This window comes from Corylus avellana, chromosome ca4 (genome assembly GCF_901000735.1).
Source record: "Corylus avellana chromosome ca4, CavTom2PMs-1.0".
In the NCBI taxonomy this organism is placed as follows: Eukaryota; Viridiplantae; Streptophyta; class Magnoliopsida; order Fagales; family Betulaceae; genus Corylus; species Corylus avellana.
This window is the reverse complement of record NC_081544.1, coordinates 28,984,798-29,009,133: the sequence shown is the minus strand read 5'-3', so window position 1 is coordinate 29,009,133 and position 24,336 is coordinate 28,984,798. Positions and strand designations below refer to the sequence as shown.

The 24,336-nt window shown below is 34.5% G+C and overlaps 3 protein-coding genes across 3 annotated transcripts in view; all 3 read left to right on the top strand.

Annotated features, from left to right (window-relative positions):
• The first annotated feature begins 1,114 nt into the window (after positions 1 to 1,114).
• LOC132177101 (disease resistance protein RPV1-like) lies at positions 1,115 to 6,289 on the top strand. Its single transcript, XM_059589321.1, has 5 exons — positions 1,115 to 1,707; positions 2,803 to 3,904; positions 4,318 to 4,593; positions 4,707 to 5,552; positions 5,624 to 6,289. Exons 1-5 carry the CDS (start codon positions 1,208 to 1,210, stop codon positions 6,188 to 6,190), a joined length of 3,291 nt encoding a protein of 1,096 aa, XP_059445304.1. The 5' UTR covers positions 1,115 to 1,207; the 3' UTR covers positions 6,191 to 6,289.
• A 4,149-nt stretch (positions 6,290 to 10,438) lies between these two features.
• On the top strand, positions 10,439 to 18,530 carry LOC132179981 (disease resistance protein RUN1-like). The gene is made up of 5 exons (XM_059592808.1): positions 10,439 to 10,956; positions 14,175 to 15,279; positions 15,665 to 15,940; positions 16,035 to 16,874; positions 16,947 to 18,530. The coding sequence occupies exons 1-5, from the start codon at positions 10,469 to 10,471 to the stop codon at positions 18,519 to 18,521; spliced, it is 4,284 nt and encodes a 1,427-aa protein (XP_059448791.1). The 5' UTR covers positions 10,439 to 10,468; the 3' UTR covers positions 18,522 to 18,530.
• Positions 18,531 to 22,170: 3,640 nt separating this feature from the next.
• The window catches only part of LOC132177100 (disease resistance protein RPV1-like), a gene marked incomplete at its 3' end in the record, with an annotated part of 7,137 nt that continues 4,971 nt past the window's right edge, over positions 22,171 to 24,336 (top strand). Inside the window, 1 exon segment of the mRNA XM_059589320.1 lies at positions 22,171 to 22,789. Coding sequence (XP_059445303.1) covers positions 22,293 to 22,789 — 497 coding nt within the window.

Sequence of the window (24,336 nt, the reverse complement as noted above, 5' to 3'; positions counted from 1 at the left end):
TCTGGTTTGAGCATAAAAAATATTAGGTTTTTTTTTTTTTTTTTAACATGTCCGCACGAGAGATAAATGGGGAGAGAAATTTGAACTAATGACATTTATTTCATGAAGAGTGGTTACTGGTTCCCAATTGATTCTTGAGGACAAAAAAATAAAAAAAAAATGTGTTAAGGCATGTTTAAACTCTCCAAGACCGTGGGTTTTTAAGACATGTTTCGAACTGAAATTACGAGTTTAAACTCCTCCTTTTCACATATTAAAAATAAACTTAAAAATCTGCTTCACTTAATTAGTAATCGCCTTTCGGGAGGATAATAGGGACGACCCATAATCTTGGGTGGCAAGAAGATAAAATTTAGAGAAATATTAGATATTATATTTTTATTTAGAGAAATAACCTTTACCAATCTTAAAAGAGATAGAAATATAGAAAAACTTGGTATTCATTTGCCATATTTGTACCTGATGGGTAAGATATTTTTGATTTTTAATGAAATATATAGGACTTCTTTAAAAGAAAAAGAAAAAAGACAGTTAATGTCAACACAGGGTTCGAGAAAAATGAGAACAAGATGAGATTTCCGCTTCGTCAATACGCAACCCTTAAAAAGCAATGTACGAGACGACAGGCACCACAAGTAGTGCGTTTTAAACTTGTTTTACAGCCACATAAACTTCACTTCTTCTTTTTATTTATTTATTTATAAAAATTCGCATGAGATTCTTTTTGCCTTCATATTTTTTTCTGTTATTTCATTATATTTTCAACATATTATGAATAATTTCTTTATTATAGTTTTGGTATTTCTCTAATTCAGGCAATTTATTAAATACTTTTTTGTTTTTTTTTTATTTTTCCGAGCAAGACAATATTTCCTCGAGGAGATGTAAGATTTGCAAGAAAAAAAAAAAAACAGTAATTTTAAAGAGGTAATTCAATTAATTGAAAATTATGCTTCATGAAAGTTCAAACTTCAAATCTTTTCTTTCCCCTTATGTGAACAAGTGAAGAAAATAAAAAAAGAAAAAAAAAAAGTAAATTGAAAAGAATAGGAGGGGACGGCACCAACGTACGCCAAAAAGAAGAAATGGCGTTGATTTAACGCACTATGATGGCTCCACCACCCTTCCTATTAACTCAGAAGAGCCAGCCCCCTTGTGCAGTCCAGTCAATCTCAAATTCAAGATCACAACAAGCACCTGCATATCCATGGCTGCTCAAACCCCTTCATCACGACCTTCCAAACCTCGTTGGAATCATGACGTCTTCTTGAGTTTTAGAGGTGAAGATACTCGTAAAAACTTCACTGATCACCTCTATACTGCCTTAGTGCATGCCGGAATTCACACTTTTCGAGATGACGACGAGCTTCCTAGAGGAAAACACATTTCTACACAACTGCTTAAAGCTATTCAAGGATCAAGAATATCTATTGTCGTTTTCTCTAAAGACTATGCTTCTTCTCGTTGGTGCCTTGATGAGCTTGTGGAGATCATTCACTGTAAGAATACCATTGGCCAAATTCTTCTTCCTGTATTTTATGACGTGAACCCCTCGGATGTGCGGAAACAAACCGGAACTTTAGCCAAAGCATTTGCTAGGCATGAAAACCGGTTTCAAGCGGAGATGGAGCGGGTGCACAAGTGGAGAGCAGCTCTTACTGAAGCTGCAAACTATTCTGGCTGGGATCTTCAGAATATGGCAAATGGGTATTGTGTTAATTAAGCTATTGTGGTTTTTCATGCAGTTTTTTTTTTTTTTTTTTGTTCTTTTTAAATGTTAAGACAAAAATTCATTAAAACTAAAGTTGGGCAGAAAAGGATTGACAAAATTTAACTTAAAATTCCTCGAAAAATATTTTAAATCCAAATTTAATCTATGTTTTCTTTCTTTCTTTTCCCTTTTTTTTTTTTTTTTTTTTTGTTAATTTATTTATTTTTGGTAAGATTTTCCCTTTTTATTTTTTATTTTTTAATGAATAAACGGAAGTATCAATAATCAATGGGAAAAATATGGCATAGCTCTTGTTGTAAACAATTGCTAATTTATCGATCCACTAGGAGCAAACTAATTAGGTAGTAATTGAAGTTCACCTGAGAGAATAAAAGAGATGTATTGCTCAATTCTTTCATCTGAGAAAATAACGCCATGCCTTAGATTCTCACTTGTGCAAAGTTGCTGAACAAGAAAATTTTCAAATAGTGAAATAGATATGAAATACGTATAATTAAAGAGTGAAAACATCTCAAATAGAGGTAAAAGTAAATATAAGGTACGTAGCACATGTACTATACGACATTGATGTCATAAGGTGAGAATTAATTGAAGGGAAATCAGGTAAAAGCTCGATCTCCTGTATTTATTTTTTATTTTTTATTTTTTCATTTACACTGAAAATACAATTATATATAGTACTCCTCAAAATAACATTTCTAAAAAAGTAAAAACAAAACAAAATAATCATACATTGAAACGTTAGTGAAATTGTGTGTTCAATGCCTACTCTGCCAGTCTTTATAGATCTTTGTTTTATTTTGGCTTTTTTATTTTTATAGGAAAGTCTATATAGATCATGCCTGTTAGTGTGAGATTTCATTTCTAGAATTATTAAGTCTATGATAGCCTTTTGGATAATGATATTGTAATCATATATACTTTATATGTGAATATATTTAAATAATGATATTCTTAATAAAGTTGATATAACTTAATTGTTTACCATTACATAAAAATAATTTGGTTTCTTATTTTTCTTTTATTGTGCTTATATTCTTGTTGTATTTCAATGGAACTATAATGATCAGGTATGAATCAAGGTTCATTGAGAAGATTGTTGAAGAAATTGTGTGTAAAGTGAGCCAAGCTTTCTTGCATGTTGCCACACACCCTGTAGGAATACATTCTCGTGTTGAAAAGATGAAAACCTTATTAAATCTTGGAACTAGTGAAGTTTGCATTGTGGGCATGTATGGGATGGGTGGAATAGGTAAAACAACAATAGCAAAAGCTCTCTATAACGAAATATGCCATGAATTTGAAGGAAGCAGCTTTCTATTCAATATTAAAGAAATTTCAGAACAACCAAATGGTTTGATTCATTTACAAGAACAACTTCTTTATGATATCTTGAAAAAGAAGATTTGGAAGATTAGCAATGTTGATGGAGGAATAAATTTGATTGAGAAAAGATTTTGTCACAAAAGAGTTCTTGTTGTTCTTGATGATGTACATCATTTAAAACAACTTAATTCATTAGTTGGAAACTTTGAATTGTTTGGCCAAGGAAGTAGAGTCATTGTAACAACTAGAGATGAACATTTGCTAACTGAGCTAGGAGTAAATAAAAAATATAAGGTTGAAGAATTGAATCTTGAGGAGTCCCTTCAACTTTTTAGTTGGCATGCATTCAGGATGGCACATCCAATAGAAGATTACCTAAAGCTTTCTATTGGTGTAGTTGGTTATGTTGGAGGACTTCCATTAGCTATTGAAGTTTTGGGTTCTTACCTATCGGGAAGAAGTATTATTGAATGGAAAAGTGCATTGGAAAAATTACAAAAAATTCCTCACAAACAAATTCAAAAAATACTCAGAATAAGTTTTGATTCACTAGAGGATGATGCACTGAAGGACATATTCCTTGATATAGCATGTTTTTTTATCGGTACAAACAAAGAATATGTCACCAAAGTTCTCGATGGTTGTGGTTTCTTTCCAAATATTGGTATGAACATTCTCATTCAAAGGTCCCTCTTGATAGTTAATGGAAGAAAGGAGTTGAGGATGCATGATTTGATTCGAGATATGGGAAGGGAGATTGTTCGCGAAATGTCACCCAAAGATCCAGGAAAACGTAGTAGATTATGGTTTCACAAGGATGTCTTGGATGTACTCAACAAACATCTGGTAAGAGGCAGATGCATTAATATTATATAAATTCATGTACAAACACATAATCATAATATGCATATGTTATGAAAGTATGTATAAGAGTTTTGTCTTTTTGCCAAACAAGGATATAGCATAGATATTCTATCAACATGACAGATAAGTACTATAATATCTTAAATCCGACAATTTTCTAAACAAGCAAACAACTGATACTTAACCATTATTAAAAAAGAAAAATGTATGCAATCATGTTTAAGCAATTTTGATCATGTCTAAAACACGTTATATTTTTTGTTTAGTTATGGTGAAAATATCTAGGTCAACTTCAATTTGAAGGTGTTTTTTTTTTTTTTTGGCCAATTTGAAGGTGTTCTAACTTCACATAAGATGTGAATATACATTGCTAATTACTCAGCTATTGTTGCCAGGGATCAGAAGCAATAGAGGGTCTCAACCTAAATCTACCTACACTTGAAGATGTAGAGTTGAAAACTGAAGCATTTGCAAATATGAAAAATTTAAGATTGCTCCAAATTGATGGTGCATATCTCACAGGATGTTATGAACACCTTTCCAAAGAGTTAAGATGGCTTCACTGGCATAAGTGCCCTCTGAAATTTCTAGACGCAAATTTTCATTTAGAGAACCTTGTTATCCTCGACATGGAGCATAGTAATGTCAAACAAGTTTGGAAGGAGATCAAAGTATAACAAATCTTACATTATCTTTTATTCGGCCTCTTATTAATGTTGAATGAACAACTTACATGATTTTTTTTTTTTTTTTTTTCTCTTTTCATTTGATTATGTTTTGGCAGATACTCAACAAGTTAAAAGTTCTTAATCTCAAAGGTTCTGCATGTCTCACTCAATCACCAAACTTCTTAGGAGTCCCACATTTGGAGATGTTGATACTTGAATGTTGCACAAGCTTGGTTGAGGTACATGAATCCATTGGGCATTTGAAAAAGCTTGTTTTATTGAATTTACAAGGATGCAAGAAGTTGAAGAATCTTCCAGAAAGCATTTCTAACTTAGAATCTTTAGAGACTCTTAACTTATCAAACTGTATAAAAATTGACAAGTTACCAAAACAGTTGGGGAATATGGTTGCATTAACGGAGCTCCTTGCAGATGGAACTACTATTAAGCAACTCCCATACTCCTTTGGTCTTTTGAAGAACCTCAAAATTGTATCATTATCTGGATGTAAAGAGCAATCCTCAAAATCTTGGATGTCATGTTTCTTGTCATGGATATCACTAAAATGCTGGAAACCCAAAAATTTGTTACCAACTTCTGTCTCTGGATTATGTTCTTTGACAAAACTTAATCTCAATGATTGCAATTTGTTTGAAGATGGGATTCCTATTGATCTTGGGAGTTTATCTTCACTCGAAGAATTGAATTTATCAAGAAACAATTTCCGTAGCTTGCCTCATTGCATCGGTCGCCTTCCTAAATTAGATATACTTCTGTTGAATGAGTGTACAAGTCTCCAATCAATTTTAGAACTTCCTGCAAGTTTAAGCACCTTGTATGCAAGTGGCTGCTCATCATTACAGAGACTCCCAAATGTGCCAAACCAGGAAAGATTATTGGCATATTTTCACTTGGAAAGTTGCGACAGTCTAGCATATGATTTCAAGAAGAATCTTCTCCAGGTATTCTCTCTCTCTCTAGGTATCTCTCTCATTTTATGATGTGAACTTTTTTTTTTTTTTTGGTGAAACAGTACCTTTCCAAGTGTGGTGGGTATCGTGGCATTTTGCTCCCGGGTGGTGAGGTTCCAAATTGGTTCAGCCACAAGACAATTGGATCTTCGATATCCTTTCAAATACCTTCACTTCCAAAGGGTCAAATCAAGGGGTTTTTTGTTTGTGCTGTTTATGCACCCACAGCAGAAGAAACAACGCCCATGTTCGTCATACCCTCTATTTACATCAACAGCCGCACTTTTGGGAGACTCTCCCATTTCATTTATGAAATCCATAAAGATCATTCCTGTCTAAGCTATATACCTGTTTCACTTCTTGAAGCTGAAATAGCAAGTGGAATGGAATTAAAGATAGACTGCGAGGTTAGGGGAGACTTTGAAGTGAAGAAGTGTGGGATGCACCTACTAGTTGATGAGCCAAATGCAATAGATGAATACATCGATTCTGATACTTCTGGGGATTGTATGATGGATATGGTGTCCGCCAAGAGAGGTCGTGATGACAATGAGGCCGGACCAAGCAATGACTCGTCTGATGATGAAAAGTGCCCTAAAAGATCAAGGATCTTTGATTCTGAAGCCTAAGAAAGAAAGGACTTGTTAATGTGTTTATTCAAAATTGAATTTTGCTTGTATGTATAACACTACTCTCCTACATCTTATATTCAACCAGCTTTGTTCTAACCCTACATATAAGTATATAACCAGCCTCATCCATATATAATGGTGTGATCCTTTGGGCTAAAGTATATAATCACTACAAGAACTTTGTTCATTTGCGTCCAGATTATTAATGGTGACCTTTACAAACTCTTAGATTTTTAGGGTAACTTAATTATAGAATTCTTAAAATTCTAATAATTATTTTTTGAATTAATGATGCATATGTTATGGATCTTTTGCCTTGATGATATTAACATGCAAGATATAATGGCCTTAAATAATCGGGTTTCTATAATATGGATTTTGGCTTTGGTGTAATGTGGGCCGAGGTCACTAACCCTCTTCTTGGAGATTTACAGTAGAATTTTCAATGTAGATTTGGAATTGAAACCCTTATAAGGAATTCTTTTGAATAAAGAATTTGATGAATTGGACCCATTAAACCCTATGTATTGCTGGATTGAGTGTAATACATAGCTCAATTAAATAAGCAGGATTGAGCGTGCTTGACGGTGCCTAATACCTAATACTTGTTACAGAACATGCATGGAACTTGCCAAAGGATAAAAAAAATTAAAATTAAAAAAAAAAAAGTCGTTTACTATTTATCTAAAAATCAATCCCAATATTTTTACTTTTTACATCACTTGAATAACTTTTTATTATTATTCAAATCTTTTTATTACTATTCAAATAAAAAATCACTACAATATATATATATATATATATTTTCTTACATCAATTAAATCTGCTATAGGCTCAAGCTACTTCCTTTTTCCAGGCCATCGGCAAACATAGCCAAAATTGTTGGAATTTATTAATTATCTATCACAAGGAAACAGTTGAGATCATGCTGTGATATCTCCTTCACAGTTTTTATTTTCCCCTTTCAATAATCATGGGAGCATAACATATGCTTGTATTGATACTTTTTAAATCATATTTTACTCAAATAGGGTGTGATTAGTGGCAGATTCAGGAATTGGAGTTATTAGGGGCGAAAATAAACAATAAAACATAATGATAAATCTTTTTTGTTCTCTTTATGTATTATATTTTTATTATAATATGATAAATACAATAAAAATAATTTTAACCTTCTAATTGTTTTTGGTTTGCCTAAGATGTAATCTAAAAATTTTTCATAAACCTGAAAAATTATTTATACTGACAAGAGAAAATATTTAACCTTCAAATCAAAGCAAATAAAAGAAAATAAAACAACACCGACAAAAAAAAAGCAAATAAATTGTTTTTGAGGCTAAATTTACTATTTTGACCTTCCTTGTTGCATTGCTATCTTAAACAATTATGGGCATTAATGTCTTTTGAACATATTTTGTTTGCTAAATTTACCATTTTGACCTTTCTTATTGCATTGCCATCTTAAAAAATTATGGGCATTAATGTCTTTTGTACGGAAAAATTTAGGACTTTGACCTTAGTTATTGCATTGTCATCTTAAACAATTATGGGCATTCATGTCTTTTGCACCGTTTGAGGCTAAATTTACTATTTTGACCTTCCTAATTGCATTGCTATCATAAACAATTATGCCATTAATGTCTTTTGAACATATTCAACAGTGATTGTAAGAAACTAAGAATTTTGTTTGAGCCTAAATTTATCATTTTGCCCTTCCTTATTGCGTTGTAGGGTATTTAAAATAACACCCTATCTACCTAGAGCCACGTATGTGCCTGTGAGTGGGAGAAAACAAATAAAAGAATACAAGATTCGATGCAATTTCCACAAGATTGGATGGATAGAGATAGGATTGCGAGACATTACTTTTCTTTAAAAACAATAAATTAATAGCAATGCAGGTAGGCTGTAAAAAGCTTGAACTTTTTAGACCGTTCATTGAATTCAATTTAATATGGGCCGTTGGATTTGATAAATGTAATACAGCTGTAATCCATTTCAAAAGTGAGAGTTATATCGTGTTTCACATTAAACCATGAGCTCTCAAATCCAATGTTCTAAACTCAATGAAAATATAAAGATCCTTATCAACCGTTAAGATAATTTATTGTGCTATAATAGGACCGGTCTCACCATTTCATGTCCGCGGAGGATAAGTCACAGTCTTCAACATTCTCGTTCCCCACAACACTGTTGGAGCTGGAGAGTTTTATAGACTTTTATTTTTTAGGGGTGGTAAAGAAAAATCGAACTTTTGCAGGGGCGGTAAAAATAAAAATTTTGTCCACCCCGGGTCGCCTCCGTATATATCCACCACTGGGTGTGAAAATACTTGTATAATATAGGAGTTTAATAGTAAGGTTGACCAATGTATCAGTAGCGGCAACTTGGTTGTCGCCGCTATTAATTCTCTCCAGCATTTTGATATGATGGTAATTTTGATCTGATTACAAGGTAAATCAGTTTTGAAAAGACACAAGAATAACATGGTGTGACATTTAGCATTACAATTGAATATCATTTTCAAGGCATAAAAAATACTTAAGTCATAATTGACGCATTCAATGAATTCAGATCTTCCAACTTTTTACTGAAATCTCTTAATCCTTATATTATATAATTAATTAAGATTAGGCCCCAAGATAAGTAATGTTGGAGATGTTAATATACATTGCAAATTCTTTTGTACGTGTAGAAACACTATATCAATTGTTGTTAAATTTCCTTGCTAGGAATTTTTATTGTTTGTTGTATTGTCAATAATACATAAAGTAGAATATTATGATTTAGTATGCCACAAGCTTCGGGGAATTTTTTGTAAAAAGTGCGTATCATATGGAGAAGGAATGCCGCGCCAAGATAGGAAGAATGGAGAGGGCTCTAACCAAGGAAGAGGAAAAGCCGTCTGGAAGACTATTTGGAGTTTGAAGGTCCCAAATTCATCTAAAGTATTTTTATGGGAAGCTTGTAAAAACATCCTACCCACCAAAGATAATCTAAATAGAAGAGGCATTATTGATGAAGAGCTATGTATTTTTTTTTGCTGTCAAGAGAAGGAAACGGTCCTCCACATTTTATAGGCATGTCCGTCGGCACAAGATGTATGGGGGATCCAGTAATCGGAAGCTTAAAAAATGCAGTCTGAGCTACAGTAATTTTTTGGATTTCTTTGAAGAAATGTCGATACAGCTATATGGGGAGGACCTAAATCTATTTGTTCTAACGTCAAAAGGGATATGGCAGCTCTGTAACTCTGTCATGCATAGGGTGAGTTTACTCATCCAACTGTCGTTGCAAACCTGGCTAGAGAAAGCCTGTTACAGTACTTACAGGCAAATGCTCATGTGCCTAATTACGAAACTGATGGGACCGAAGGGGTGAAGTTGAAATGATAGTCTCCACCGCCTGGATTTTATAAAGCAAATTGGGATGTTGCACTCTCTACGGACAGAAATTGTACGGAAATTGGTGTGATAATAAGAGACGAAGGAGGCCATGTTTAGTAGCAAAAAATAAGACAATCATGCAATTCAAGAGCTTGTCACTGGGGAAGCATTGGCAGCTTTACACGCATCTGAATTCTATTGGTACTTAGGCTTCTATGAGGTTTTACTGGAAGGAGACTCGGTGTCGGTAGTCAAGGCTATTGGGGAGATAACTCAAAACTGGTTATGGTATAGGCAAATTGTGAAAGACACCGAGATAGTTTTGAGACCCTTCCGACAATAGAAGATAGGCAATGTCAAGCGCGAACCGAATGAAGCTGCTTATGTTTTGGCAAAGAAGGCATCTAGGATAGTCAAGAATAATATTTAGATCAAAAAAACTCCTGATTGTATTTCTAATATTATTTATTTAGAGCATAATGCTCTTTCTTCTTAGAGCTAGTTGTATTATTTTTTCATCAATGAAAATAAAGAGTATTCCAATTATGATTAATTTCTCTATTATAGTTGTTGTATTTCTCAAACTGATCAGGCAATTTAAATACTTCATTAATCATTACCCTTACCTTCTTCAATGTACGGTAAAAACTAAAAATATTGTTTATTTTACGCACGCGTTATGCTGGGCTCCACTCCACTACCCTACCTTTTTGTTTTCATGGAACTTCCGCCACCCTTCGTTTTCTCTCTTTCCGAGTTTTTTTTTTTTTTTTTTTTTTTTAGTTATTATTATTTTTTAATAATCTCACTCTTCTGCAGAAGGCTATTAACTCAAAAGAGCCCCCTTAATACAGTCAATTCCAAGTTTACAACAAGCACTTGCTCGTCCATGGCTGCTAAAACCCTTTCATCATTTTCCAAGTCTCGTTGGAATTATGATGTTTTCTTGAGTTTCAGAGGTAAAGATACCCGTAAAAATTTTACTGATCACCTTTACTCTGCCTTGAAACAAGTCGGAATTTACACATTCCGAGATGACGACGAGCTTTCTAGAGGGGAGCATATTTCTACAGAATTGCTTAAAGCTATTCAAAGATCAAAGGTTTCCGTCGTAGTTTTCTCCAAAAGTTATGCTTCTTCTAGTTGGTGTCTTGATGAGCTTGTGGAAATCTTGCGCTGTAAGAATACTATAGGCCAAACTCTTCTACCCATATTTTATGACGTTGACCCCTCGGAGGTGCGATATCAAACCGGAACTTTTGCCAAAGCCTTTGCTAAGCATGAAGACCGGTTTCAAGCGAAGATGGAGAGGGTGCACAAGTGGAGAGCAGCTCTTACTGAAGTTGCAAGCTATTCCGGCTGGGATCTCCAAAACGGGTATTGTATTATGTTAATTGTTAAGCTCTCTTGTGCCTTTTCATCCAGTTTTTTTTAATCTTTTTGTCTGTCCTTTTTTTTTTTTTTTTTTTTTTTTTTTTTTTCTTTTCTTTTCTTTTCTTTTAAATGTTAAAAGAAAATTTATAAAAATTAAAGTTGGGCAGAAATGGATTGACAAAATTTAACCAAAATTTTCCCGAAAAATATTTTAAATTCAAATTTAATCTATGTTTTCGTCAATCAAAAGAATTTCAAACTAATTTGGCATGCTTTATTAATCATTCTCGAAATGAATGGTTTAGTTGGAGAAACCTAGTTAATGATGAATAATGAACTGCGATGACTCCTGAATAATCATTTCTGTTTAAATTTATGAACTACATACTGATCATTCACGTATATCATAAATTCTCAATAAACCCAATAAAAATGTGAAACGAGTTTTGGATATATAGTAGTGAGCTATTAATTTTGAAATATCAATGGGAAAATGGCATAGCTCTTGTTCTAAACAATTGCTAATTTATCGACTAGCAGCAAACTAAGTAGTAATTGAAGTTCATCTGAGAGAATAAAAGAGATTGCTCTATTCTTTCATAACCTGAGAAAATTACGCCATGCCTTAGAATGATAGAATCTCGTGTAAAGTTGTTGAACAAGAAAAGTTTCTAATGGATTTGAAATAATTATAATTCAAGAGTGAAAACATCTCAAGTAGAGGTCAAAGTAAATAGAAGTGGATCCGGATCCTCTTCGGTCCATGTTGCACTAGAGAGTATCTAGTTTATGGCTAAGATTTCTTTTCACAAATTCTAGAGTCACAAATGAAATTAATGTGTTCCACTAATAAAAAGTAATAATAAAATATTATTTAACGTTAAAAAAAAAATTAATAAAAAAATAAGGGGGTGGCCATCTTGGTCATAGGGGGTGGCCGGCCAGCCAAAGGTGGCCGAACCACCCCATGCATGGCCTATGGGGGTGGTTCGGCCACCCCCATCTTGCAAAAGGGGGTGGTTGCCGGTGATGCAAGCCAGTTTTACCAATTTTGGTCAAATTCACACATGACAAGTTTTACTAAAAATGTTATATCTCAGTTGTGATTCTATTGTTATTTGCTATTGCGAACCCATTATCCCCACCCTGCATCACTCAAGCACCCTTGTTGGGTCTGGGGTGGCCGAAGCCACCCCATAGCCCTTGTGGATGGTCCAGCCACCTCCTAGGGCCAAACGAAAATAATAATAATAATAATAATGGGTTGGCCCTTGGCAGTGAAGCCACCCTAGGCACAACAGAGGTGGCCGAGCCACCTCCAAAGCTCTTGAGCCACCCCCTTTAAACGATGATATACATCTCTCAAACTCTCACATAAGATTCCTTTCACATGTTGCTGGGTCAAATAACATTTCTAAAAAATAAAAAACAAGGGGCAACCTGCAACCTTTCTTAATAACGAGGTGGCTTACAACCACCTTAATAAGGGAGAGTTGATTAAATTTGAAGGACAAAATTTTCCTAAAAAAATAAAATTACAATTTGACCCAACTAACCAATTCGAAATGGAAAGGAGAGGATCTCATTCCCTTAATAGGAGGGCCATGGAACCTCCCAACATTGGAGTGGCTCGTTTGCTGTTTCTAGTACGAAATTTTGAAGGTAACACGTTAAAAATGATTTTGGTAGCTCCATAATCCATAGCTATATACAAATTTTAACAATTTATTTTCTTAACTTTGTCCCCCCCCCCCAAATCCTAAATTCCACTTCCACTGGACTCATATTGAACTCATGCTTGGCTGGATTCAAATCCCTTACAATTTCTTTAAAATTGTAGATTATCAAATTACGCAATTTAAGTCGGTTTTAGGCATCAAAACGCTTGGAAAAATATTACGATTAAAAATGTGGCCTGTTATCGAGGTAATCAACAAGAATTTTCATCCCATAAGGCTTCCTTTTTACTTTTGTATAGACGTTTTTTCTTCAAAAAATTAAAGCTTTTTTACAACATAAAGAGCAATAATCTGATAAAAATATACTCAATTCTTAACTGTAGCATACAACTTTTTTAATATGTGGCATTTTCCAAAAGTTTTGATGTCTATAAACGATAAAAATTGCGTAATTTGATAATCTACTATTTCTTTAAAATTGTAAGGGATCTTAATTCAACCACCACCAACCTAAGCTTGTTTTGGGTTCACTCAATGTTATTACCCATTTCAAGTTTTCCTTTTGGATTTTCTTTAAACTTGATTGGCTCGATTAGGTTGGTCTGTTCGAATATTAATTTAATTGATGAACTCTTTCATTTTCTATTATCTTAAGCTTTTGAATAAATGTTGATTTAAAAGGTTTTACATTTGAATCTTATCTCCGTCATTTACTACTCATTTTAATTAAATATTTCACTTTTTAAAACTTTTGAGATAAATGATAATTTAAGAGTCTTATCTAAAGCCAACAAATGCGGTGTTAGATGATCCTTGACATGGTTTAAAGACAGTGTGGGGGGCAATCTACCTAACGGCCCAATGTAACACTTCTTTTCCATTTTTTGTCTATTTTTTTTTTTTTGACATATCCACACAAGGGAAGGGGGAGGGGGGGATTAGAATTAGTGACTTCCGCTTCATTAAGCGTAGTCCACAACTGATTTAGCTACCCCTTGAGAACCATTTTTGGTCTATTTATGGAAGTCTAGTTGCTGTATTTGATATGAATGTTCAATAGAATGTAATAAATTCGCTAGATGGATGGAATTATTGAATCAAACAAATGTAGTCATTATAAACTGGGCTAAATACACAAAATTGGCCCATAACAGACTTTTCCTCCAATTAGGCCTTCCCAGAAACAGCGGCACATAGATCTTTGGTTTTTTTCTTTAGGAAAGTATTATAGATCGATCATGCCTGTTAGAGTGAGATCTCAAATCTAGAATTATTAAGTGTAGGATAGCCTTCTGGATTAAATTTCATACACTCGAGAGGAATTATATTGTAATCATCTTTTCGAAAAGGAAAAATAAAAATTGTTCTATGGCATGTTACTGGATAAGATAAGAAACTATATAGGAATATATTTAAATGATATTCTTAATCAAGTTGATTTAACTTTATTGTTTACAATTACATAAAAATAATTTGGTTTCTTATTTTTCTTTTCTTGTGCTTATACTCTTCTTGTATTTTTATTTGAACTATAATGGCCAGGTTTGAATCAAAGTTCATAACGAAGATTGTTGACGAAATTTCGCGTAAAGTGAACCCAGCTTACTTGCATGTTGCCAAATACCCTGTAGGAATAGATTCTCATGTTAAAGAGATAAAAGATTTATTAAATCTTGGAACAAGTGATGTTCGTACTGTGGGTATCTATGGGATGGGTGGAACAGGCAAAACAACAATAGCAAAAGCAGTTTATAACAAAATATACCATGAATTTGAAGGAACAAGCTTTCTTTTTAATATCAAAGAAACTTCAAAACAACCAAATGGTTTGATTCATTTGCAAGAACAACTTCTTTATGATATCTTGAAAAAGAAGGATTGGAAGATTGGCAATGTTGATGAAGGAATAAATTTGATTATGAAAAGATTTTGTCGCAAAAAAGTTCTTCTTGTTCTTGATGACGTGGATCGCTTGAAACAACTTCATTCATTAGTTGGAAACTCCGAATTGTTTGGGCAAGGAAGTACACTCATTGTAACAACAAGAGATGAACATGTGCTTACTGAACTAGGAGTAAATGCAAAATATAAGGTTGAAGAAATGAATCATGATGAGTCCCTTCAACTTTTTAGTTGGCATGCATTCAGGAATATGGCCGATCCAACAGAAGATTACAGAAGGCTTTCACTTGAGGTAGTGAATTATGTTGGAGGACTTCCATTAGCTGTTGAAGTTTTGGGTTCTTATCTGTTAGGAAGAAGTGTTACTGAATGGAAAAGTGCATTGAAAAAATTACAAAAAATTCCTCACAAAGAGATTCAAAAAATACTCAAAATAAGTTTTGATTCACTAGAAGATTCTGAACTGAAGGACATATTCCTTGATATAGCATGTTTCTTTATAGGTACAAACAAAGAATATGTCAACAAATTTCTCGATGGTTGTGGTTTTTCCCCAGATATTGGTATCAGCATTCTCATTGACAGGTCCCTCCTGACAGTTAATGAAAGAAATGAATTGAGGATGCATGATTTGATTCGCGATATGGGAAGGGAGATTGTTCGCGAAATGGCACCAAGAGATCCAGGAAAACGTAGTAGATTGTGGTTTCACGAGGATGTCTTAAATGTGCTTAACAAACATCTGGTAAGATGTAGATGCATTAATATTATATAAATACATGCACAAACTCATAATCATAATATGCACATGTTATGAAACTATGTATAAGAGTTTTTTCTTTTTGCCAAACATGGATATAGCTTGAATATTCTATCAACATGACTAGTAACTGTAAGATTTTAAATCCGACAATTTTCTATTAAGCGAAAAATTGATACTCAACTATTTGTTAAAAAAAAAATGTATGCAATGATGTTTAAGCAATTATGATCATGTCTAAAACACATTAGTTTTTTTTTTATTATTATTAATTTAGTTATGGTGAAAGTATCTAGGTCACCTCCAATTTGAAGGTCTTCTAGCTTTACACAAGATGTGAATATGCATTGCTAAGCCAGCTATGTTGCAGGGATCACAAGCAATAGAGGGTCTCAACCTAAATCTACCTGCATTTGAAGAAGTGGAGTTGAAAACTGAAGCATTTGAAAATATGAAAAATCTGAGATTGCTCCAAATTGATGGTGCATATCTCACAGGATCCTATGAATGCCTTTCCAAAGAGTTAAGATGGCTTCACTGGCATAAGTGCCATCTGGAATTTCTACCACCAAATTTTCATCTCGAGAACGTTGTTATCCTCGACATGCAGCACAGTAATGTCGAACAACTTTGGAAGGAGATCAAAGTATAACAAATCTCACATTACCTTTTATTTTCTTATCAACTTTGAATGAATAACTTAAATGATTTTTTTTTATTATTTGATTTTGTTTTGGCAGATACTTGACAAGTTAAAAGTTCTTAATCTCAAAGGCTCTAAATGTCTCACCCGATCACCAAACTTTTTACAACTCCCACATTTGGAGATACTCATTCTTGAATGTTGCACAAGCTTGATTGAGGTACATGAGTCTATTGGACATTTGGAAAAACTTGTTTTATTGAATTTACAAGGATGCAAGAACTTAAAAAATCTTCCAGAAAGCATTTCTAACTTAGGGTCTTTAGAGACTCTTAACTTGTCTGATTGCATAAAAATAGACAAGTTACCAAAACAATTGGGGAATATGGTTGCTTTAGAGGAGCTGCTTGTAGATAGAACTGCTATTAAGCAACTACCATACTCCATTGGTCTTTTGAAGAACCTCAAAAATCTATCATTATCGGGATGTAAAGGGCAATCCTCAAGATCATCGATGTCACAGTCTGTGTCGTGGATATCACCAAAATTCACGAAACCCATATATTTGCTACCAACTTCTGTTTCTGGATTGTGTTCTTTGACAAAATTAAATCTCAGTGGTTGCAATTTGTTTGAAGATGAGATTCCTATTGATCTTGGGAGTTTATCTTCACTCAAATATTTGTATTTATCAAGAAACAATTTCCGTACATTGCCTCATTGCATCGGTGAACTTCCTCAATTATATTATCTTTCGTTGAAGGACTGTGCGAATCTCGAATTAATTTCAAAACTTCCTACAAGTTTAACAAAATTGGATGCAAGAGGCTGCTCATCATTGCAAAGACTCCCAGATGTGGGCACATTTTTATGGGTACATTTTTGCCTAAAAAGTTATGACAGTCTAGCATATGATTTCAGGAAGAGTCTTCTCCAGGTACTCTCTCTCTCTCTCTCTCTCTCTCTCTCTCTCATTTTATGATATGAACTTTTCTCTCTTTCGAAACAGTACATGTCCTTGTGTGATAATCAGGGCGATGACATTTATTTACCTGGTTATGAGGTTCCAAATTGGTTCAGCCATAAGAGAATTGGATCTTCGATATCCATGCATATACCTTCTCTTCCAAAGGGTCAAATCAAGGGGTTGCTTTCTTGTGTTGGTTTTGCACCCAAACAAGAAACATCGCACGAGGACGACCGCGCAAAAATCTATTGTTACATTAACAACAGCCTTTGGAAATATCACTTTTTTGGCAGTGATGATTTTCATAAAGATTATCCTTCCTGGAGAATCTTTAATCCCTATTCATGGATTGAAGGTCAATTAGTAAGTGGAATGGAATTGAAGTTGGAGTGCGAGGGTGGGAAATACTTTGAAGTGAAGGAGTGTGGGATTCATGTAATAGTTGATGACCCAAATGCAATGGATGAAGATATGGATTCTGATACTTTGAAGAGAGGTCGTGATCATAAAACAATTGATGATGCTGCTTTTACATCAGCTCCTGCCTCTATCCCTTTGACTGGGCCTGAGATCGGGTTTCGGTTTAGGAACAAGTTTGCTCGTGATGCTTTTCGAGATAGGTTTCATGACCGCACAGTTATTGCAGAAAGGGCGATAAACCTTTCCGACCTTCAGGATGATGAGTTCCAAATCATCTCTCGCATCTTCACTCAGCGGCAATGGCAATACTTCATCTTACCTCCTGCTCGTCCCTACATCCATTTGGTTCAGGAATTCTATGCCAATATTGAGCAGGAGCCAGATACTGATGAGGCTGAGGATGATTCTCCGCGATTGGTATCACACGTTCGGGGTGTCACCATAGAAGTAACTCGCAAATTGATTGCCGAAGTCACCGGCATTCCACTCATTGATGATCCCGGGTTCCCATTTCCGACCCAGGAATTTCCATCCAAGTCTGATATGTCCGACTTATTTGTTCCATCGGGCTCCTACAAACATTGGCATGAGGTCTTGAATGTGCTCCCACTTGGAAATCTCACTCCACCGGTGAAGTTGTTAGCTCAGATAGTTATGAGCAATGTCTATCCGATTGATCACCATTCAGATCTTGGTATGGCACAAGCTCGATTCATTTATGCCCTTCTCACCGATGTCTCCATCGATTTTGCATCTGTGGCTATTCCACTCATGAAGGCTATGTTCTTTGAGAGCTCAGTCCCATTGCCTTATGGAAGCTTGATATCACGTATCATTGCCAAGTTTGTCCAAATTCCAGCTACCGAGCCAACAATCAAGCCTCTTCGTCCTTTCTGTAAAGCTACAGTTCGTCGATCCCAAGCTCAGATTTGTGTGCAAGGAACTGAAGATATAGTAGACACTACTGGTTCTTTTGGAGGTCCATGTACATCTTCCGCAGTTACTTTGGCTGATGTGATGACAAAGTTGGAGGCAATGTCCACTCAAATGATGGGGTTTACATCCATCCTCACGGGATTACAGCAGGATGTCAACTCCTTGAAGGTTAGATTCATGGGCGCATCTAGAGTGGATAGCACGGCTGGAGAAGATGGTGTTGAGGAACGTTCTCCAAGTGATCCACCTGCTCGCGCATAGTCCCTTTGTCCTTCATGACAAAAAGGGGGAGTGAAGTTTTTTTTGTAGAACTTAATCTTTAATCTATGATATTTTGTTTCATTCTCTTTAAACTTGATTAACTGTGGGCAGTACTGGGTTTAAGGAAATTTATGTTTAATATCCATGCTTAAGTGATCGAAAGTTTATTACTTAAATCGAACTTATTTTTTTTTGTCATTGAATAGCCAAAGGGGGAGTTTGTTAGTTTTATTTTTGTCTTGGCTGGATTCGAGTGAACAAAATACTTGTAGTTAACATGTTCGGTTTAAGTGTGCAATGCGAGAATGAGTAAACAGTTGAATATATAGCCTCGTCTGCAACTTCATCTACAGACCATCCGGACGAGATGGCTGAACAAGAAAACCCTAGAGCCTTGTCTGCAAGCTGTCCGGACGCGCCGTGCCAAAGAACTAGGGTTTGTGTTTATAGCCTAGTTCCACCTGGATGAGCTTAATTCCCGTCCGGACACCCCATGTAATTTTAGTCTTTTTGGATAGAGTTTGTGTTGGATTCGACTAGGTGTCTAGAGTCTATTTATATTAAACCATATAGATATGTATAGGTACGAATTTCCGCATCTAGAGTTCAAAGATTTGTGCTAAGAGAGTTTTTGTTATAGAGCGTTAATTCTCTCTCTTAGACTAAGGATTGTTTGATTGTCCTCATTGATAAAGTAATTGAAGTCAACTAGAGTTCCGGTGAAGGGAGATCACGTAGAAGGAAGAGTTTAGACATTTTAGGAGAACTACTGCGGTAGCAGACAAGTGAGTCATATTAGAAATGGGTTTTGGGCTTAACTCAACCCAAAAGCTAGCTCAGAAGTTGAGGTTTTCCCTCACCCTTATAAATGGCTCATCTCCTTAATACCCAGGCAATGTGGGACTTCCAACACGCCCCCTCACGTGTGGTGGGAGGACATCCAAGCCAACACATGCGACAATGGGTGACGGTGGGCCACAACCAATTGGGCTAGGCTTTGATACCATATTAGAAATGGGTTTTGGGCCTAATTCAACCCAAAAGCTACCTCAAGAGTTGAGGTTTTCCTTCACTCTTATAAATGGCCCATCTCCTTAATACCCAAGCAATGTGGGATTTAACAAGTCGCTGGTCTAATACACAGAAGTGTCAAGTGCATAGGTTGTGTAAGTCTTCGACATTGTGTAATTTCTACTGATTTAGTGGTTTCTTGGGTTTAGCAGTGCCGTAGAGGTTTTACATTTTAAAGAGTTCTCTAAATGGTTTTCTCTTTGTAATCAAAATATATGTGTCTTTATTTTATTGTTTTACATATTTTGGTGAACGATTGATTGTGATTAATTAATATTTTAATTCCGCGTATTATTTGCATAGACCTATTCAGCCCCCTTCTAGGTGTTGTTTGGAGTTATATTAGGTTTTTAATATATGATGTGGCGATTTCTGAAATTGGGATCATTTTCTTTTGGGGTCTTAGTCCTTTGCTTATGCGAAGGTTATGGCATCTATAAAGTAGCATCCTTCCAAGTATTCTGATTGCTTATGTTTTTAACATTTTTATTTTTTTTAGTTGTTTTTGGTTGAGAGATCTGCATGGGAGTTAGTTTGCTGGGCGTATTAAATGATTAAATTTACAAGGTCCTATTTGTTTTCTCGGATTGGTTTGATGGTGCTGAAGCTGAGGCCATTTTTATTGAGTTGCATTTGATGTCTGGAAAGTGCTATACATTGGTGTCCAGGATTTTGTAAGGGTTTACATGAGTAGGACTCATAGTCCATTATGGATTTTTTGTGATCTTCTGGGGAAGGCAAAAGTTAGAAGGTCTGTGGGGAGGATACTCAGGGATGGTAGCATACGAGTCAGATCTCTGAAGTGAAGAATCGAGCTTTTGTAGGAAATTTGGCATAATTCAAATTGTAAGGCTCCAATTGGAGATCAAAGTTGGAGGCAGAATTGAGGTTGGGTATTGGAATTTGGAAATGGGCCTCCTGATTCTAGTTATGTCCTTTGGTGATACTGCAAGATTAGAATTTTTTTTTTTTCCTTCTTTTTTTCTGTTCTACAAAACCAACATATATTTAGGTTGATTTTTTTAAGGCTTGAATATAACTCTCAACCAATTGATTTTTCTTTTTCATTAAATGCCTTTTCTCAACTACTTGATTTTTCTGTTTTGAGTTTTTCTTTTTCCTTGTCTGAGACTGAAAATTTCCAAATTTTTTATTTTTCAATTAGTCTTTTCCAGTTTCTTTCTTGGATGAAGCAAAGGAAAGAAACTTTGAAGATTCTATTGTATGAATTTCATAAAGATTATCCTTCCTGGAGATTCTATTAGCCCTATTCATATATTGAAGGTGAAACCAAGTGTCACGGAAATAAAGTTGAAGTGCAGAGGGTGGGAAATACTTTGAAGTGAAGAAGTGTGGAATCCATGTAATAGTTGATGACCCAAATGCAATGGATGAAGATATGGATTCTGATACTTTGAAGAGAGGTCGTGATGACAATGAGGCCGGACCAAGCAATGATTGGTCTGGTGATGATCAAAACTGCCCTAAAAGATGAAGGATCTTTGACTCTGAAGCGCAAGAATGAAAGAAGTAATTGTTAACGTGTTTATTCAAAATTGAATTTTGCTTGTATTCTTGGAAGCTGATAGCAAGTACACAATGACACTAATTGGAGTAGGGGACAAAGGTTTTTTATTTTGCTTTACATTCATTTCATCATATATATATATATATATAAGGAGATCAAAATCACTTTTATCCCTGCTGAAAAGTTTCATCTATATAGGTTCTTGAATTTATAGCAACTCAGGAGAAATAGATAATGCGGTTATAATATAGTTGTACCATACTTCTTCTTTTCTTTTTCTTTTTTTCTTGTTTTTTTTTTTTGTACTATACGTATTCTGTTGCATTTCATTATCCGGCCACTGCCGCCGTAATCCTCGATCTGTTGGAGCTTATCAAATATATGCAAGTGTTAAACAAGCTTGTAACTTTGTAATCTTATTTTTCAGTTTAGTCAGTTTGAACTTATTGTTCATTCTGTTTATTTGATTAGTTAAGTTAGTTTGTTAAGTTCAGTTATCAATTGTATGCGAGTATATAAGCTGAATTTCTTCATTGTATTTGATTAAGATTGAATATACAGAGAATACAATTCTCAGGGTCTCTCTCATTGTGTTCAATCTTCTCAAGCCTTCTTCTTCTTCTTCTCTGCCCTGCTCTGTTCTTTCTGCTTCTTCAATACAGCAATCTGTATTTGACATTCGTTGAAACCAGTCACTGAAGCTCGCAGAAATTTGATAATCGAATTAGTTTGCTAGAATTTCTCTATTATAGTTTTTGTATTTCTCTAACTCAGGCAATTTAAATGCTTAATTGATCATTACCCTTATCTCCTCCGTGAGATGTAAGATTTGCAAGTAACCAAAAAAAAAAAAACTTATAAAAAACAAAAGAATAGGAGGGAATGGCACCAACCAGTCAAAAGAGGCGGCATTCTGCCTTCAATGTACGTCAAAAAGTTGAAATATTGTTGATTTCACGCGCTATGCCGTTTTCCACCACCCTTCCTTTATCTTTAATAGAACATCCACCACCCTTCATTTTTCTCTTTCAGTAGATTTTTGTTTTTTAAAAGACCTTCCACCACACTTCCTTTTTCTTTAATAGAACTTCCAACACCCTTCCTATTAACTCAGAAGAGCCCAATCCACTCAATTCCTCAATTTCAAGTTTACAAGAAGCACCTGCTCATCCATGGCTGCTCTAACACTTTCATCACCTTCCAAGCCTCGTTGGAATTATGACGTCTTTTTGAGTTTTAGAGATGAAGACACTCGCAAAAGCTTTATAGATCACCTCTACTCCGCCTTAAATCAAGTCGGAATTTACACCTTCCGAGATGACGACGAGCTATCTAGAGGGGAGCACATCTCTACAAAACTGCTTAAAGCTATTCAAGGATCAAGGATTTCCATTGTTGTTTTTTCCAAAGACTATGCTTCTTCCCATTGGTGCCTTGACGAGCTTGTGGAGATCCTAAATTGTAAGAATACCCTAGGCCAAATTCTTCTCCCCATCTTTTATGACGTGAGCCCCGCGGATGTGCGAAACCAAACTGGAACTTTTACTAAAGCATTTGCTAAACATGAAGACCAGTTTCAAGCGGAGATGGAGAGGGTGCACAAGTGGAGAGCGGCTCTTACTGAAGCTGCAAACTATTCTGGCTGGAATCTTCAAGATATGGCAAACGGGTATTATATTGTGTTAATTCTTAAGCTCTCTTATGCTTTATCATTTAGTTTTTTATCTATCGTTTGTTTTTTTCTTGTAAAAAAAAATGTTAGATGAAAATTTATAAAAATTAAAGTTGAGCACAAATGGATAGACAAAATTTAACCAAAATTTTTCTTGAAAAACATTTGAAATTCAAATTTAATCGTCAATCAAAGGAATTTCAAACTAATTAATTTGGCATGCTTTATTAATCATTCTCGAAAAAGGTGAAACGAGTATTAGATATATAGTAGTGGGCTACTAATTTTGAAATATCAATGGGAAAATGGCATCTCTCTTGTTCTAAACAATTGCTAATTTATCGATTAGCAGCAAACTAAGTAGTAATTGAAGTTCATCTGAGAGAATAAAAGAGATTCTCCCCTTTTTTTTTTCCTCTCCCGCACTGATTAGAAAAGAAAAACAAAAAACACTAAAAATGATTTGCTCAATTAGGTTGGTATGTTTGAATATTAATTTAGTTGATTAAGTTTATCATTTTCTATTATCTTAAACTTTTGAATAAACGTTGATTTAACATTATATCATAACAAATGTTCTAAATTCGAATCTTATCTTTATCATTCACCCATCATTTAAACTAAATATTTTATTTTATACAACTTTTAAGATAAACGGTAGTCCCATCTAACAGCCCAATGTAACACTTCTTTACTATTTTTGGTCTATGGAAATCTGGTTGTTGTATTTGATTTGATATGAATGTGAAATAGAATGTAATAAATTCGATAGAAGGAATTATTGAACTAAACTAATGTAGTTGTGATAAACTGGGCTAAATGACTTAAATTAAAAATAAAATAATAAAAAATAGGCCTACTTCGAGGATGGCCCAACCTCCATTCACCAAGAAGACTAATACTTACTTAAATACACTAACAAATTTAACAGACTTTTCCTCCAATAGGCTATTCAGTTGCAATGAGCCCAACTAAGCCCACTCGCCAGCTCATTGTCCACTTAGGCAGATTATCTCTGACTTTTTTTCTTTTATATTTTTATTTAAGATTATCTCTGACTTCTTTTTATTTATTATTATTATTTTTTTGAATTGAGCTTTAACAGCTTAATAAAGTAACGGTATACACCAAATCGCTCCACCCCCAGAAACAGCCGCACATGGATCTTTGTTTTTTTTTTTTTTTTTGTCAAAGGAAAGTATTATAGATCGAAAATGCATGCCGGTTAGAGTGAGATCTCAAATCTAAAATTATTAGAGTAAGTCTACGGTAGCCTTTTGGATAAAAATTACTAATTTAGAGAGGAATATATTGTAATCATACTTTTCGTAAAACACTTAATTAATGACTTCTTTTCCGAAAGGGAAAAATAAAAATCATTCTATGGCATGTTACTGGATAGGATAAGAAATTATATAGGAATATATTTAAATGACATTCTTAATAAAGTTGATATAACTTAATTGTTTACTATTACATAAAAATAATTTGGTTTCTTATTTTTCTTTTCTTGTGCTTATATTCTTGTTGTATTTTTATTTGAA